The 17,948-nt window shown below is 46.7% G+C and overlaps 1 protein-coding gene and 1 long non-coding RNA gene across 3 annotated transcripts in view; both read left to right on the plus strand.

The window, feature by feature from the left end:
- Window positions 1-12,573, plus strand: part of ephb3a (eph receptor B3a) — a 39,517-nt gene extending 26,944 nt beyond the window's left edge. For both annotated transcript variants that reach the window (XM_086128565.1, XM_086128566.1), the window contains exons 11-15: window positions 543-790; window positions 3,080-3,295; window positions 3,690-3,839; window positions 5,477-5,670; window positions 9,855-12,573. In XM_086128565.1, coding sequence (XP_085984691.1) covers window positions 543-790; window positions 3,080-3,295; window positions 3,690-3,839; window positions 5,477-5,670; window positions 9,855-9,966 — 920 coding nt within the window. In that variant the 3' untranslated portion in view covers window positions 9,967-12,573. The remainder of the gene's footprint in view (window positions 1-542; window positions 791-3,079; window positions 3,296-3,689; window positions 3,840-5,476; window positions 5,671-9,854) is intronic.
- Window positions 12,574-12,676: 103 nt separating this feature from the next.
- LOC147195025 (uncharacterized) lies at window positions 12,677-17,913 on the plus strand. Its single transcript, XR_015102782.1, has 3 exons — window positions 12,677-12,897; window positions 17,392-17,529; window positions 17,691-17,913. It is a non-coding gene; the product is annotated as an uncharacterized LOC147195025 (long non-coding RNA).
- Window positions 17,914-17,948: the final 35 nt, after the last annotated feature.

Genomic DNA, 17,948 nt, shown 5'->3' on the forward strand with positions numbered 1-17,948 from the left:
CCTAATCCTTATCTTTGACTCAAAAACTGTGCTGAACTCAAATCCAAAGCATTGCAACACCACCATCTAGAGGCATCTCTTCGTAATTACAGTGCTTTACAAACCTGTATTTCATAGACAAGCTGGGCAAAACCCTCTTCCATGCTTCGTGCCTACCCACTGAAAAATGTTCTCGATGACCAATATACCAATGTAAACCAATAGCAATGAATGAGCTAAACGTACTAATTGTGCAGATGGCTACTCACGCATCTTGCTCGTCGAAGTTGGCTGTAACAAGTTTTGCTCTGACCACCCAATCAGAGGAAGAATTTGTCATTTGACTGGCTCACCATTTCCATTTTTTGACACCCCCTAACACACTCATACACAGTTAGGCACTGACCTCACTCAAAATCATCCAAGTTCACTCCCTTCATATGGTCTCCAGCCCCCTCCTCCTTTTCTTTCCTTAACTCACTAGACCCTTTTCCCTCATGGCCCTCACCTCCTCCCTTCGTCCCCCGCACCCCTTTTTGGCCACGCCCCTTGTATCACCTCAGGTGAGTTCGGCGAGGTGTGTCGTGGACGGCTGAAGCAGGCCGGCCGCAGGGAGATGGTGGTGGCCATCAAGACCCTGAAAGCGGGCTACACGGAGCGCCAGAGGCGGGACTTCCTGGCCGAGGCGTCCATCATGGGCCAATTCGACCATCCCAACGTCATCCGGCTGGAGGGCGTGCTGACACGGAGCTGCCCCGTCCTCATCATCACAGAATTCATGGAGAATGGCGCGCTTGATTCCTTCCTCCGGGTAAGCCTGATGGCAAGTGCTCACCACATCACATCCAACTAAAGAAGAGAGAGGCACTATGAGTTGCCATATAGGTCAAAAGTGGCCTCTCACACTCAGGATTTAAAAAAAAAAAAAATTGGGTGAGTTGATTGAGAGGTATTTAGTGAGGGAGGGTTTTTTGGGTGGCTTAGTGAGAGATTACAGCGTGTGTGAAAGATTTTCTGGTGAGTGTGAGGGTTTTTTTTTGGTCTATGTGTGTATGTGTGTGTGTTCGAGGTTTTGTTGCTGAGTATGAGTTTTTTAGTTTTTTAGGGTGTGTGAGAAATTTCTTGGTCGTGTGAATTTTTTGGGCGGGGCGTGTAAATCCCTTTTTTTGGGTACATTTGGCACATGTTTTGGTGTGTAGGAGAGTTTTTTTGGTGTGATATATTTTTTTTTAATGTGGGCGTGTTTGTATCAGAGAGACTTTGTTGCGTGCGAAAGGTACGGAATTTGATGTTTTGATGTTGGAGGTTATTTGTTTCGAGAGAACATTTACTTGGTGAATGTGAGAGCCTAATCTTGTTTCCCCTCTCAAGGAACATCTCTCAAAACATGCCAAAATGGCAGTCTTCTACGACACCCCCCGGGTTATCGGGATGTGTTACGCTTCATAAAACAGCCCGAGGCATTGACTTGCTGAGTGATAGAGATGAAATGTGCAATGTAACGTTTGTCGGCAGGCGCGGTGTCTCTGCGTGACGCTCTGATGCTGGCACCTTTTTCCTCAACACGCTAACTCCAGGTGGAAAACTGTTGCGTTTGAATGCCTGCTTCAGTGTATTCCCGGAGTCTTTACGTGACTACAGAGTACGTTAGCGATCAGAGTTCTTCGCTTTGCGCCGCCCCCGCAACGTGCCGAACAAAGACAGGATGAGAAATGAGGCGTCGCATATTACATTTGCAACTGTGCGGGGCTATTACGTGCCGTTTACATTTGATAAAAAGGCATGGTTGAGCTGAGAGAAGACTTTTAGAATAAAAGGGGTTTCTTAATATTTTTGGTGAATCTGTATTCTGACCTTTAATGACCTTTTTTCCGGTTACATACAGCATTTCCACTAAACGTGCGTGTCACACACAGACACACAATCTGGAGTTGAAGGCTGTTTCCAAGTGCCAACTTTACATCATCCGCAAATGCAGATCTTGCAGTTCCGCCATGTAGAAACTACACCTCTCCTACTCTGAATTTAAGGGGAACGAGAGGAGCAGCTTCAATATCAAGTCGGTTGTTCAAAAAGGAGTAGTCCACCAATTCACAAGTTCTGACAGTAAAATTCCCAAATTTCCATCATTAAATTCATTTCTGTCTTGACTTCCTCCCATCTTTCCTGACCGGTTCAAACCATTCCAACGTGCATATATTCAGCTAAATCGGGACTTTTGCCCAATTGCGGAATTCCCCAATTTTCCCAATAAAAATCTTGACACTTGACAATTACATTGACGCCAATAAGTTGTCTGCAGCAAGCACCGTCAACATCATTTTATGACTTTTAAATTCCTGCGTGGGTCCAGCCGAGTGAGCCGCAAGACATTTATTACAGCCACATGCTTCACCATCACTTGGCAAGCTGTATAATTAATCAGCCGCAGCACGTTAAATGGCATGTAAACACAGGATGCAAACGCACTTTTAAATTTAGTTGTGGTCATTCCTCATTAAAATCACTGGAAGAAAGAGTCAAATGAATGTTTTTAGGGTCTTTACAAAGCCACTAATGTTCAGAAAATGCGTCTGGAGAAGTCAACACAATTGTTAAAGGGTGCCTTAATTTGATAGACTTTGCGCTGTTCATGGAGAAACGAATGTCCACTCGGTCTGTTCCTCCTTTTGGCCATTGTTCCGAGCGAGTTGTCCTAGCATAAAAATAACAAAAAACAAAAAATATAACAGCGTGTGTGTCCTCCCCGGGTCACACTGTCACACTAACTGTGACTCAAAAGGACTCCGAGTACTAGAGTCGCATTTAAAGAAGGTACAACTGGAAATAAAAGCAAAAAATGCTTCCGTTATATCATACACATCCAAACATTTTTTTTGTGTAACAGTAAGGAGTCTAATCAAAAATCTAATTGGACGGAATTCTCATAAAAGGTCACCTGTAAATGACTGTCACGAAGCATGATGACAGCTGTCGTGTTTATGGCCTCAGTGACTGGCCGGTTGTCTCGGATTGGATTCCTCGACTATCTTGCTCTCTTGTTTTTTGTTTTGTTTGTTTCCCTCTCCTCGAATCAAGCACCATCCTCTTGTGTCCTCAGCTGAACGATGGCCGCTTCACAGTGACTCAGCTGGTGGGGATGCTGCGGGGCATTGCCGCAGGAATGAAGTACCTGTCGGACATGAACTATGTCCACAGAGACCTCGCTGCCCGCAATATCCTGGTCAACAGCAATTTGGTGTGCAAGGTTTCAGACTTTGGTCTGTCACGCTTTCTGGATGACACTTCGTCTGACCCCACTTACACAAGCTCACTGGTGAGTATTTGTGTGTGTGTGTGTCTGTCTGTGTGTATTACTGTTTGCTAAGGTTTTGTCAAGAGAAAAGGTCCCTATACGATAAGAAACAAGAAGCAAGGTCAATGAGGAGGGGGAGAGTAAAAATTCAAAATTGTAGCCAATTTATGCATGACAGCAGTCCACCTTTTGAAGTAATAGTCAACTGAGGTCCTCGCTACGCTAATTTAAAATGCCCACGTGGAGTGTTCCCCGTAGTATGTGCCAATGTTGACATTACTGTGCCAGAACGCCTTTTGTTGCTGTATGCATGCCGACTGCCTGTTGCTACATGACTTCAGTATTTCCCGGACTGTGACCGTTCACTCCCTGCGTGTGTGTGTGTGTGTGTGTGTGTGTGTGTGTGAGTGAGCAGGGAGGGAAAATTCCCATCCGGTGGACGGCGCCAGAGGCCATCGCCTTCAGGAAGTTCACCTCTGCGAGCGACGTGTGGAGTTATGGCATCGTTATGTGGGAGGTGGTGTCGTATGGAGAAAGACCCTACTGGGACATGAGCAACCAGGACGTGAGTCAGCACCGGTGGCGCGTCAACAAACGTGTCGCGTACATTTTCTTTGTCTTAAGTTGCGCGCAGAAATTTGAGTTGAGTGAGATGGTGGCAGCAAGAAATACAAAGCTTGCTAACGGGCATGTCTTCTCTCTGCTCTGTGAGAACAGCGGCTCTTAGTGAAGTGTATTTGGCTACTTTGTCTGCCGCTTGCTCTTAATTACGCTGCGTCTCTTCCTGCATGTCTTCTCAGTGCTGCCTGACATGTTGTGGCACAAAGTGGTACTGCACTGAAGGCGCACACCTCCAAATTTGGACTTGGGTTAAAACAAACAAAAAAAAAGGAGTGATGGAACACTGTACTCAAGTAAAGTACAAATACTTAAAAAAAAAAAAAAAGCTCCAAACGTACAATTGGAGATCCAAGGCACGTGCGGCTTTACATTTCAGACCGAGTCTGGTATCCACTATCTGACTAGGCCTGCACTCTTTATCTCCTCACTGCAGCAGCGTGTCTGTGTTCTGCTTTATTTCACCCTATTTACAACTTTCGTCTGCTGACCCTCCAACCCTCCCAAATATGCAGACTGCAAAGCTCCCCCCCATGACACACCAACACACTCAGACACGGGCTGTTGTTACCCCCGGGCTATCTGCAACACACAGACGTCGCAACTCCAGCAGTGGGTTCACAGCAAATTGTGTCCCTCCATCACACTCGCAACGCTTGGCGATTCACAGTGGAATATCTGCTCGGCGCTGCGATTCAAAGTCAGACTTGTAATGCCTATAAGAACAGAGACAAAAAAAAAAAAAAAGGAAGGCGCGGTGAAAATTGCCAGCAACAAACGCCGCGTGCGGTAATGAAAGTATCAAAGTCAAGAGCTTCCATTGTTCCCACTTGCCACAGACTTTGCTCAATAAGCAACAGTCAACAAACAGAAGATGTAGAGAGAGGTTCTCGTCTGCTGCAAGCCCATCTATAAAAATGAAAATCCACGCAGAAGAAGGAGAGGAGGGCTGCAGGGGGGGAGAGCAATGTTTTTAGTCCCGGATGGCTTTTTTTTTTTTCTCTTGTGGAGTTTTTAAACCATATGGAAAAAAATACACTGAACCCTGTGAAAATCCAGCCAGTGAACGTTTGCAGTCTCCGCTTGTTGTCTCACCCATCCATTTTTGGAGAATGTTATTTGTGTCATTCCGGAAAGATCGCGAACTGAAACTGGCAGTCTGCGATAGTGAGGCTTTTTGTTGCTCAAAATAAAATTTGTTGAGGCTTTTCACACTCCACTCGAAAAGATTCCATCACTGATGCTTAGCATGTAAACATGTAGCATGCTAATAGCGAAAAGAAAAAAGAGTCGAGGCCCCTCGCTCCCCTCTGAGCATGTTCAGTCAGATGACTCTGGTAAATTTGAATCGCTCCCAAATCTACAAACAGTTCATTTGATATTCCTCTAATTACAAACCGCCACTTATTTATTTATTTATTTATTTGTTTGTTTGTTTTCAGAAGTGATTTTATTTGGAAAGAAAAATCCCCGTCTCCTTTCACTTTCAACAAGCATTCGAACGACCGGCCAATTGCCTAGCAAATACCTCTCTCGAGAGTCTGCCAACCGTGATGAATAAAGTTGTCCGAAACTGTCCTGCAGGTGATGACCGCGGTTGAGCAGGACTACCGGCTTCCCCCGCCCATGGACTGCCCCATGGTGCTGCACCAGCTCATGTTGGAATGCTGGATGAAGGAGCGCAACCTGAGGCCCAAGTTCTCGCGCATCGTCAACACGTTGGACAAACTGCTGCGCAACGCCGGCAGCCTCAAGGTGGTGACGAGCACGTATTCGGGGTAAGTGGACTTGAGCTTCCGTCGTTATTTGTGGTTGAAATGAAAAGGTGTTTGAATTGTTGAGCGATCTAAACTTTGGGAACCACTGGTTGGTGGAACGAGAGCTTTTTCTTTTTCGCACCCCGGCGCATCTGACAATATGGTGGCTGGAGGTAAACTAAACTTGAGACCAGTCCAAAGCATTGGAAATGTAGAATGACTCCCTCTTGTGACTGACTCCAAGTCAGCCCTCGGATCAATCAGAAGCTCCAAAATGGAATTGCTGTCATGATAAGTTTTGTTTCTGGCATCTCACAAACGGTAGCGCAAGTGGAAAAATCCTCCCGTCCGCCACTCATTGATCTCATTTGTACCTGCCTTTCAGACAAGGTAGTAAAATCACCCTCTGCAAATCATCTCAGGTTTGATCAATCACATGCCGTGTGCTCAATTCATACTCCTCCCAAAACCCGTAAAATGAACAACGTTGGCATTTTGGCAGACGCCATCCTGGATGCCCTCCGTTAGCTCCACATCTTCAGCTTTCACATGCGCTTTGCATAAGCAATCAAGTGTGCACACATTTTTTCCAGGCAAGTAAATCAGGCCCGGAGAGTGAGTAGATTTCTTCGTTAAACTGAGACGAGCTCATCATTATTTCAGTGCATAGATAGGCTATAGTTAGTTTTTGTACAATTGGTGTTGTACTAAAGTGAAAGGATTCTGTGAACACAGCTTTGAGCCAGCCGCCTGCTGTGCACCAACTCAGTGGGGGTGACTGCGGAGCGAAGGGAGCCTTTTTCTCTCTGAGATGGGTGTGAAATCCCACTGTGCGTTTTTTGTCATGTGACTGCCCACCCAAGTCAACGCGTCGGGTTTAAGGATGTGATGACGATCACTCGTCATTGAGGATCGGAACGCCAGATTTTCCCTGCCACGTTGAACAGTTATCTTGTAATCAATCGTAATGAGCCAAAGTGCTCACACTGTGTTCCTCAGAAGCATCGATACTTGAGTGGAGAAAAAACACAGTCCAGGAAAGGTTAGCGTAGAAAGATACTAATTAGGAAATATACTTGGGTACAAAGGTAAAAAAAAAAAAAGGACTGGATTGCGATTCGATTCAAGTTTGAGAGGGTCTGACGCAATGAGTTGCTTGTTGTTCTTTTACGTACAGTGCACAAGAATGAACTTGTCAGTATGGTAAATGTGGCATTTCCAGTTTTAGCCCCCCCTCCCCATAAAAGACGATTCGATATGGATGTCGAAAGCAGAACTCAATTCGGTTTGATTCGATGCACTCGAATCTTTTGAATCAAAACCAATTTTCCAATTCAACTTTTTTTTGTTCGTTTGTTTGTTTCATCCCTGTGACAGTAGCTACCAGAAAGTGTTTGCTCTTTAATTCCCACCACCGATAATGAACGTGTGGTGCGTTCATTTTTTTTTTCACCCCCGCAAGAGAAGCTCATCTCGGTAAAGAAAAACGAAAGGACGATCCACTACCTGCTCTCTGACCCCGTGTGAAAATGTGCCCTCTATTGTATATGACAGCTGTGAAGCAGAGGATGAAGCCTCCTTCACGGCGAGAGATGTCTCTGCCCCCGGGGGTTGTTGGAATAAGATGTCGTGGAAAAGACAAATATGGCGGGCTTGCAAAGAGGCAAATGAGATTCCCTCTTGTCGGGTTTGTCGCTTTTCAGCTTGTTTTGAGAGCGAAACCCTCGCTCCCTCAGAGCTGGAAGGCTTTTTGTTGCCAGACAGTCGCGCGCCTCCGCCGCTCTGTGAAGTCAACGTGTTCATAGGTGCCGGTGCGCCCGCTGATCGTTTGTTCTTTCAACGTCGAGCGCGGCGAATGCGACTCTTCCGGCACGCTCGTGTCGACGCGGCATCCTCGCCTCTCGAGCGATGTGGAGTGACCCGCTGTAACGCGGTTCATCCTCAACAAACACGCTGCTTCTCAGATTCTTTTGTGGGACGTATCGATCGATCTATCTGTCCTGGGAATACCTGTCTTTAAAAAAAAGGGTCCTTTAATCGTTTAGAATGTGTTTAAAGCGGGTATTTTTACCTATTTGAAATTCTACTACTGGTCTATAAACCACTGAATGGTTTAGGTCCTGAATACAGGAAAGGAATGCGAAAAAAAACAATAGACTCTGACGTCTGCAGTCTAGAGCTCAGAGTTTAAAGACAATATAGGCAAGCAGAATTTAGCTGTTATGCTGCACGCAAATAGAATAAGCCGCCAATGTGTCAATCCTGGGGAAAATCGATGCATTTTTTTCCCTTTACCTGTGATGAAAGAATTTTGTATGCACTTTGGCTTTTGCTTGTAAAGGCAGCACGTTGAGTTACCTTGTGCATGAAACGCGCTTTCAAAATCAAGCTGCCTTGGCTTGCCCAATCACTGATGTCTGCATCATGCAAAGTATTTCTGTGTCATGAATTAAGCACACGTGGGGGCTGTCTCCGGCTCTCTCGTGCTATTTTGCTTCTGATGGGCGCAAAAAGGTAAGAATGACACCTCACGTATCCAGGTGGTGTGCCGGCTCCAGCTACTTGGCGCAGCGCTTCACTCGCGCGCCGGAGGCCCCCCCTGCCCCCAAGGCCAAGCGATATGCCAAGATTTGGGCTCAGTGAAGCTAATTGTGTGTGGAAATATCACGGCTGACCTCGGTTTAATTCCCCCCAACGCTTGGCGAGATGCTGGAATGTCGGCGGTAGGACAGACAGCAGCCAGGGCCGCTGATGTGGAAAAGCAGGCGGTGATGAAGTGTGAGTAATAAGGGAGATTGAGGAGAAGCTAAAAGAGAGGAATGTGTTTAATTAGCTTGCTAATGAGCTTTTTGATGCATCGGGAAGAGTGCGCGCCCGATGCCGTCTTGGGGCAACAGGAAAGAAGTGTGTGAGACCAGCGCGTACGCATGTTATGCTACGTGTCACTGTGCGCTGATGACATGCCAATGATTAATTTATGGCCTCATCTGTATGCCACAGCAAGAGATAGTGGCAAGAGGAGGAGGACGCATTGTGTTGTCAGCGCGTGATTGTAACGATGGTGGGCAAGATAGCGTCCCCGGAGAGACGAGATGGAAGGCAACGCTATCTGGAAGGCGTCTCCTCGCCCAGTGGTTCTCAAACGGTGGTCCCCAGCCGTACCTCGGTGGTCCGTAAAATACATTTGCAATAAATTATGTTGCACCTTAAAAAAAAACAAAAAAAAAACACATTTCCTGCCTGAATTCCCAAATGGATTTGGGATTTCCATCATAGAGCATTCTATCCCAACATTAACACACCACCCCAAAATCATGTGCAATCACTAATTTAATGCCCTTAAAACTGAATTTATGACTCTGACATTGATTTAAATGGTAGTCGTCAGTGCATTTCCAATGCAAGCCTTCCACATCAAAGTCTGTGCCCCCCTCCCCCACTCCCCTGACCAGGAAAAAAAAGCCTTTAATCCAAAACAAACAACTGTGGCTGCATCATCTTCTTCCCCAAGCTCTTTTTCAAACGTCTCATACCCAAGAGTGATGCAAGAAGTAAAACAATCTGGAATTTTGTAAAACAAAAGGAATCTGCATGCGCTTACCTCATTGCTGACCAGGAGACAGACCAATAGTGTCGATTTATTCCAAAAATATCAAATTGAACATATTTGGACAAACGAGGTGTCCTCATGACAGCCGTTGCTGTCATGAGGACACACCCATAAAACGTAGTGCACCAATTCCTTCTCTCTACTTTAGCTTTGGGCCAATAAAAGCTCGGATATGATTGTGTCTCACATCAATCCGAAATCCCTGCAGCTCTTTTCTCACATAGAAAAGTCACCAGTGTACTTTCAGCCCTTCATTGAATGGAAAAAAACTGTCAAAAACACACAAATGCGGAATGAAAACACTCCCGAGGAGCAATGGAGGAGATGCAAACAGTGAATTAACCGCTTGGCGGCAACTCCCAACTCCCATAACTTTTAGGCGGATGTACTAACCACTCCTTCACCGTGCCGGAATGGATTGATGACATTTCAATTCATTTCTATGGTCGAAAAGTACAGGCACAACCGTATTGGGTTGAACAATTTGAGACCTTTGCCGCGGAAACGGCGGTAAAAGCCGACTGAGCGGAAATGTGGCTGCACCGCGATGTGTCATTTGACCCGCCGCTGACTTTGTCCGACTTGTAACCGACAGGGACCTGCTGAGGCTGGGAGGAACGCTGCCGGGACACAACAGGAAAAGTCCGGACAGCAGTGAGGAAATTGTGCGTCAGCAAATGAGCCAAACTCTCCCCATCAGAGTGTGAGCTGTCGCCAAAGCAACCTCGTGGAGACGGAACGCTCAAAAGAAACTACCTAGATAAACTCTCGAGGCGAAGCGCCCGATGTAAAATAACCAGAGGGAAGCTCCCACTGCACAGGAAGGACCACTCGGATTACTTTGTGCGAGCGCTCGAAGACTTTGTGTTAAAAGAGAATGTTCCATTGCGGTCTGTATGTGTGTGTGTGTGTGTGTGCGTGTGTTCTTCATTGGTGGTTTTGTGACTGTTGACATCAAGCCAAACTTCTTCTGGGCCCTCTCAGGTTGTGTTTGCATGTTTGCATGTGTTTTCTGCTGGTTGGGAGCCAATTGGGCTTCTCCTCGAGAAACTTAGGATGAGGGTCTGGAAGGATCCGACAGTGCCAAGATTCAAAGACAGCTGTTGTAGGTGTCTTTTTAGTTTTGTTCTTTCCAGTATCAATTGGGAATCAAAAAAAAAAGACATGGAAAAAGTAACTCATTATTTAGTTGCAAAGACTGAGCAGTAGATCGAGCTAAATTGTGGCGACATAGCGTGAAACTGTTTTATCACCGGGAACGTTTTCCTGATTTTTTTTGTGGGAGGTGGGGGTGAGGCTATATAAAAACTTGAGCGCCTTTGTTTGCGTCAGTGGTTGTTCATTGTAACTGCAAGTGACTCACATCCATTCCAACCAGTTAGCGCATGGATTTAGCTCGCTGGGTATTCCCGCATCTCGAAAATGCATCTCCCTGGGATGTCACCCTTTTCAGAACAGCTCGGTGTTGTCATTTAAATCCCCGAGTTCGGTGGTGACATTGCGAACGACGTCAAATGAAGCCCGAGAGCCCGTAAGCTTGCCTGCTAGCTCGTGGCGAGCTTCTGTCGTTGCGTTTTGGATTTACTCCAATTTGGCAGGGTTTCTTAAAAAAAACACTCTGCGGTGTGTCTAATATGGAAGATATTTATTTTCACTTTACAGGGACTTGGAATTGGTCAGGTTTATGTGACCCGTATGTTTGATGAATTTACGTAGCTTGTTAGTCGCCACAATCAGTCTAGACCACCAGCTAGCAGCTTCATTTATCGGAGGACAGGACAGGACAGGAGTCCCAAAAGATAAAGGTACCTAAGCAGCCTTCTCTTCCGTGCCTTCATGCGCTCCCGGAAGGATTCTTTCACGATCCTCCACAGCTTTCGTAGACGTAACAGTCCCCTTGAAGACCCATGAGCTTGAGAAATCGGAAAAGGATTTGACCGACTGTGGCTGCTAACCTGCTATCGTATCTTGTGAGGGAATCCCAATTGTCAAATTTACGGGTCCCGTAAACACAACCAAATACTCAAATCAAACTCTGTCCCGTGGCATGTTTTTTTTTTTTTCAATTCATTCATTTTATTTCATAGAATCAAATTCATTCCACTCTTTGTGTTGGATTTAAAAGCAAATAAAATAATGAGCTACCTTTTGTTTTTGCAATTGCCAGTTGAAACAAAAAAGAACAAATGATACACTGATTTATTATTTTTTACTTAATCTACTCTGTCTTTCTCTTCCTGTTACTTTTTTTTGGGGGGGTCACTTTCCAGGTAAATCTGCTTCCTTGTAAACTTCATGTCTTCCACACATGAACTGGGAGAATTCCGTGTTCTAATTGTGTACAAAGCATCCGAGTCTTCACGTGGTCTCTCCTCGCAGAGCAAGACTGCAAAATGATACTGTGCTGGACACGTCCGTCACGTGCATGCCAAATTGGAATCTTCCGCGTTATATGTTGCTTTGCTGGCATTTGCTATGGACTTTAACGTCCGCATTTTCTTATTTGAAACCTATAACGCATTGTTTTGAATGCTAACTTAAGACTGATGAAGTGTATTTGTGCTATTTTTTTTTTAAACCGGGGCTCAAAGTTTTTTTTTATTACAACGCTCGCGTGGTCATACACGTGCGTGCGTGTTTTCTTTCAGTGATCGATCAGACCAGAATGAATGAGTAAACCTTTGAAAGGACAAAATGGAGACAATTCTGCTATTCAGCTTTTCCATGTTATTATTTTTTGCATTTTAATGAACGACGCCTGTGAATTGTCGCTCTGACTTTGGCAAACATGTTTGCGTTAAAAAGGTCACGCCAACAGATGAAAGCGTTCTGACCTTAATACTGAACTGACCCACAAATGTGGATTGAAAGTCGACGGCTTCCCGATCTGTTTCTCCTGAATGTTGTCCGGTGCGGTTCCTATTCAACTCAATGACTGCCTGTATATACCCCACGGTAACTCTTTTGGATCAATCCGCATTCTACTGCTTTCTGACCTGACTTTGGCCTCTGTGTGACCTTTGTTTACATGCTTGTTTGTTTGTTGGTGAGGAAGCAAACAATGGCAAAAAAAATGAAAAGTGTTAACGGTCATTACGTATCTGAAACTGTGTGTCACAAAGAAAGAAGAAGAAAACATGCGTCTGTAAGGGCAGACTTTTTCCTGTGCAATTCAAGGTGTAGTAGATACTGTATATCAAAAAAACCCCACAACAAAACACACACAAAAAAAAAGCCAGAAAACTAGAAGAAAAATCTGCATTTCTCCTTCAATATTTTTACGATAATCATATGCAAATAAATTATTAAACAGAGTCTGGTATTCTCTTTGATTTCCCTGCATGTTCACCAGGCTGGAGTTTCAGGTCTCATTCCGGCCGAGAGATGAAAAGAAGGAATAGCAAACATGTTTTACCGCCACAGTTGGAAAATCGCAAGTTTGGGATGGACCCGTTTTGGTTTTTAAGATGAGTTAACATTTGTGCCACTCGCCAAATAATGATATCACGTGCCTGAACCGGAATTTTTTTTTTTGTTCTAGGCTTCGTTACTGGAGAAGCTTCAAGGAGACAAAGTTAATATGGCTGTCGATGTTGTTCTGCTTTAATCTGTCAGCCAGGACACAAAGCTCAGAGCAGGTGAGCAAAGCTGTCACCTTTTGGTTTTTCTAGATGGGGAAGAGATCTGTCAGTGCGGATGTGTCTATTGGGTGGTGATGTGGGGTGGGTCTTGCCTAATCATCTCCCAACGACTGCTCAAACGACATCCTCCTTTTTAATCAGCCTCCAAATAGGGGACAGCTAGCCTGCTAGCCTTGTGTTCTTCTTATGTTGGCTCAATAGTTGGAGCATACGCTGCACAACTACACAGAAACATCAGAATAAGTCCCAAGTGACTCCGGCAAAAATCCAGCAAGTTCACAACCGGGTTCTTATCATTTGGGATTTTTCATAATAATTAGTTTTGATTTTATTTTGAGTCTAGTTTTTTTGGGGGGGGGGGGGTGGGGGTTGTTTTTTTAGTTTTTATTAGTTTTCGTTTTTTCAAAAACATATTTAATTTAGATTTAGTGTTGGTTTTAGTTTTGTAAAAAATAATCCGTTTTACTTATATGGAAGATTAAAATTTTTTAAACTATGGTAAGCAGTGTGTTAAAAAGAAAATAAAATAAAATATTTTTAGGCGGCATGGGGTTAGCATTAATTCCACCGCCCGCCAAAGTGTCCAATTACTGCCCAGCATTTTCCAATTTCTTGATCGCCCGAAAGGAGGTTGTCAATCGCAGGAAACCCACGACGCTGGCGGCCCTTTGACAAGCTCGAGGCTCACATGACTGACTGCTTCTGAGCGAGTCTCACCTAGAACTGAGCCCGGCCTAAAACCACGGCGTATTTCTTGATGTTTGCTCGCTGTCTTCCATTGCGTCCAAGATCCGATGAAACATTCAACCGATGCGTCCCGTCTCCCATTCAACATTTGAAGTGTCTGGCTCACTGCTCGCCAGAGAAAACATTCCCTCCGTCTCAGCAGAAACGGTTTTGGAATATATCTCGCCGCCGCATCCGAGAGATGATGCAAAACGACTGCAAAGAGGAAACGTCTCATTAAGGTAGTGCCGATCGCACGGATTTTTTAATGAGCGCGCTGGGGGGTCGGAAAACCTGAGAGGATGACGGGATGTCGGCGCGACGGGCGATTTTGGAGTTCGGTAAGCTGCCAATTTGCGCTTCGCGGCCAAAAGGCGATGTCGCCGCTCAGGCCGTGGGGATTAAGGCCGGATTAACGGCAGCGGCTCAGTTGCCCACGAAACCAAAGCCGAAACAAAATAGGGGAAGCTCACTGTAAACGCACGTCTGGGCGTACACCAAACACACGTTTGTGTTGGCCGCGCTAACTCGCGCAAATCTGCTGGTAGTGATTTGTCAGATTTAGCTCGAGTTGACTTGTGAACGGGCTTTCGGGAATGCGCCGGTCGGTTCTCATCGGAGCTCCAATGACTCGTTCGCGGGACTGTCCAACGCCCCCAAATTGCTAGGGGTCGGCAAGCAGGCGGATTCGGAGCAACGAGTTGCTTGGCGGGAGGGTTTGCGACGCGTCGGGATCTTTCAACGGCGTAACGATTTGCCGCTGGCTGCGCTCAAACCGCCCCGTGCCATCCCATCAATGGAAAAAGGACCCTCTTTAAGGATGCAGCCGCTAAACCCCAAAAACTGCGAGGAGACAAACAATATCAGGCTTTGAAGCATCCGGTACACGGGCTCTTTTTGTGGAGCGATTTCTGCATGTGGAAATGGCAAGAACAAATGGAAATCAAAGTCTTTTCAGCAACAATTTATATGCAAAACCGCCGGGAAGGTGGCAAACGGCGCGAATGGGGCACGCTGAGAAAAAGCGACAGAATGATGAGACGCAACATGTGAGGGTGATGAAAATATATGAAAGGCCTTTTTTTTTCTTTTTTTTGGGGAAATCAGAATCTTCCCTGCTTTGACCTTGAATGCTGTGCAATTGCCATTTGGTTTCTTTTAAGCGACGACTATAGTCTGCGACTTCTTCATTTTCTTCTACTGTCGCATTTCGGTTTGGTATGCTCGCGTTTTCAGGGCCGTCGATGAGCACGACGGTGCGCTTTTGCGCTCGCTTAGCTTCCCCGTCTGCCATTTGTACACCGCCGCTGATGCGGAGGAGGAGGAGGATGAAGCCGCGCAGCTCGGTTTGATTGAATTTAAAACGCGTCCGAGGCCGAGGCCATCGATTCAAGGGTGTCGCCAGCCCGGCGCGTACGAAGGGCGCCGTGCGCCCAGATGAGCGGACCAACTGCGGCCGTCCCTCATTCTGTCGCTCGGCTCAGGGCCACACACGCGCGCCGACTAAAACAGAAACAGGCAGGCAGGCCCTCGAGCGCAAGTCGTAGGAAATAAATGCGAGCGCGAGGGGTGGCAGATGAGACGCCGTTTGTTTAACGATGTCATGAAATGTTTAAGCATTTTGTGGGGGAGTTATTCTTGTGAACATGAGCGGGGTATGGTGGTGTGCTGCCGGTAATGGCCTGTAGGTGGCTGTAGTGAGTATATTATTACGGCAGTTGGGGGTGGAAGAAGAAGCCGGCACACGTGCTGAGTGATTTCTCGACAGCAGTCTGCTAAGAGTGGAATAGCTTCCGCGGGCAGATTGGCATGAAGTCGCACTTCATTGCGATGTGGAACGAAAACGACGCACAGTTTTTGCGGCGCGCCACGTTCAAGCCAGACAGGTGATACCTACGTTGCCTCAAACTGTTCAACATTTCCGCTCTCTGTCACAAGACAAGAAAAGCAAACGAAAAAAGCATCTGAAACACGCGACAGAGTGAAGTGAGTTTCAAAGCGGCGGCGCCATCGGCTCTGGCTGACAAGACGGGCATCGTTCATGCATTTGAATACCTTGGTTCAAAAAAAACAAAAAGGAGATTATGCATTAGTGTGTTTGCTGATGAGATTGAAGGGTTTGGACCTCCTTCATCCCGGTTTGAATCACAAATCCCCACTCGGGAGGGCGAACGTCTGCCGACGGGGGTGGAGAAGAGAGACGGGAGACTGAAAGCTTTTTAGTAAACACGTCGGGTGCGGGCGTGTGATGCTGCGGTTTTTTCCGAACAGATGTCCCAGATCAGCAGAGAAAAGAGACCAAAGGCCAAAGAGACTCGGTGCATCCCGGCTTAACTCCCCGTCCTTGTAAAACGCGCAAAGTATCAGCGACAAGCAGCGAGGCGGATCTCGCCGCCCAGACCGCCACTCAAACCTTTCAAAGGGGGCCCTCTTTTGCTGCGGCCCGTGGGGGCGTGTTGACGACGAGGCCTCCTGGCTTCGGGGGGGGGGGGGGGGCTCGTCCGGGCCTACGGAGGGCTTTTTACAGACTGCTTGAAAATGCCGAAGAGCGACGAGGAACAATAACGCTCTTTCTTGCCGCATCTCGTGGCGGCGGGGTCAACGGAAGCGACGGCAATCTGTGTCAGCGCCGCTTCATCGTGAAATAATAGCAAGCGCCACCGCCGGACTGAGGTTCCTGCTTTGGTCTGCAAAAAAAAAAAAAAAAAAAGAAAGAAAGAAAACAAACACACCCAGGCAGGCAGATTGGTATCGCCTGAACGTACCTGCATATTGGAAATAAATGGCCTGCCAAGCGTTTGATGGCTTTCTAGAAATCCGGAATGCTTCTAATGCCTCGGCTGCTCCCAAGTAATCATCCCCATGGTAACACTTGACACCGGCTATTCATCATGCCGACCATATAAACTCGGCCGTCTTCACAACAACAAGTCACATACAGGCTCAACCTTTTAGGCCCGCACAACAGGTATGGCGCCGCATCTCAAAAGCAGGACGGTTAATTGTTGCGCGCTGTGTCGCCACCTCGCCGGTTGCGCCGCGATAATTGTCGTTCATTACTGTTAATTGCTCCGTGGAGGGGGGGGGGGGGGGGGGGAGCTGTTCGCCGATGGCATCGATGCTAATGAGGCGAGATTGTTGACGGACGGCATGCCGGACTTCATACCAAATGAAAAAGTACTGATTCCGTTCCCTTTTTTTAGGGGGGGGGGGTCGGGGCTGATACCCGAAAATCGACTTCAATCACTCTCAGGAGCGCTGGCCTTTACTCGTCTGCAAAATTAACGACGGCAGATTTACACCGCGTAGAATTGAAATATAAAAACAGGAATAAAGATTTATGCCTCGTTTTATGACCACCCACTTTCCATTTTGCCAAAATTTTGGTGGACCGTCGTCCCATCCGGCACTTGGAGGAGACAATAACAGCTAGAGTCTTATTTATGTTATTCCGTTTTTTTCATTTTATTTTTCTGTTTCGGTCACGTGATTGCAGAAAATCCTACCTTACAAAGAGACATTTTTTTGCAAATGAGATGCTCTTTTTTTTGTGGGGGGCAGTTGCGGGACCAGCAGGTTGACATGCTCAAGATTCTTTCAGACTCGGCATTCGTTCGATTGGAGTCTTTGTCCGCAATGTTCAAAATGCCGACTCGTCCTCTCGGGGAAATTGCTTTAGACATCTTCTTGTCTTTTCCGTCCGCGTGTTTGTGTTTGTGTGTGTTTTTTCCCTCCTTGATCTTGTTTCTTCCATTCCAATTATAGAAATCTCAGCAGCACACCACGAAACCTCGCCGCGACCGCTGCAGCCAATGAGCGAACACCGTTCACACTCCGGCTCGGCCACTTTTCAGCGTTCATTCCGAGTGATGTGGACGTTTTGACTCGGCCGTCCCCGCTTTGGTGAGTTCTTGAGCTTTGAAGGTGGGGGGGGGGGGGGGTTTATAGTCACTGTGATCATTTTAGCGCCACCGTCTCATATGGACGGCGCTTTTTGAAGTCATCTAGCACAAAGAGCAGCTTCACCGCGCTGGAATTTTCACATTTCATTGTTTGGCTGGAAGCTTCAAAGAAAGCCGAGCTTGGATGCGGCGCGTTGTCGATAATGAGGCCGTATCTGGAGGAGAGCAGCCTCACCGCGGACCGGCCGGATGAGCTCGGCGAGAGGAGCCGACGCCTCATCCGCTCGAACGGTCGCGTGAAGCTTTGTGAGGTGTTTGGGCGTGAATTCATCCAGCTTGTCCGCTGTCTGAAAGAAGATGACGAGGGAGGGATTAGCGCAACACAACAGAGGTAAGAGTGTCAGGGAGTTTTCGCCAAAC

This window comes from Hippocampus guttulatus, chromosome 14 (genome assembly GCF_054856545.1).
Source record: "Hippocampus guttulatus isolate MCC_2025c chromosome 14, RoL_Hgut_1.0, whole genome shotgun sequence".
Classification (NCBI taxonomy): domain Eukaryota; kingdom Metazoa; phylum Chordata; class Actinopteri; order Syngnathiformes; family Syngnathidae; genus Hippocampus; species Hippocampus guttulatus.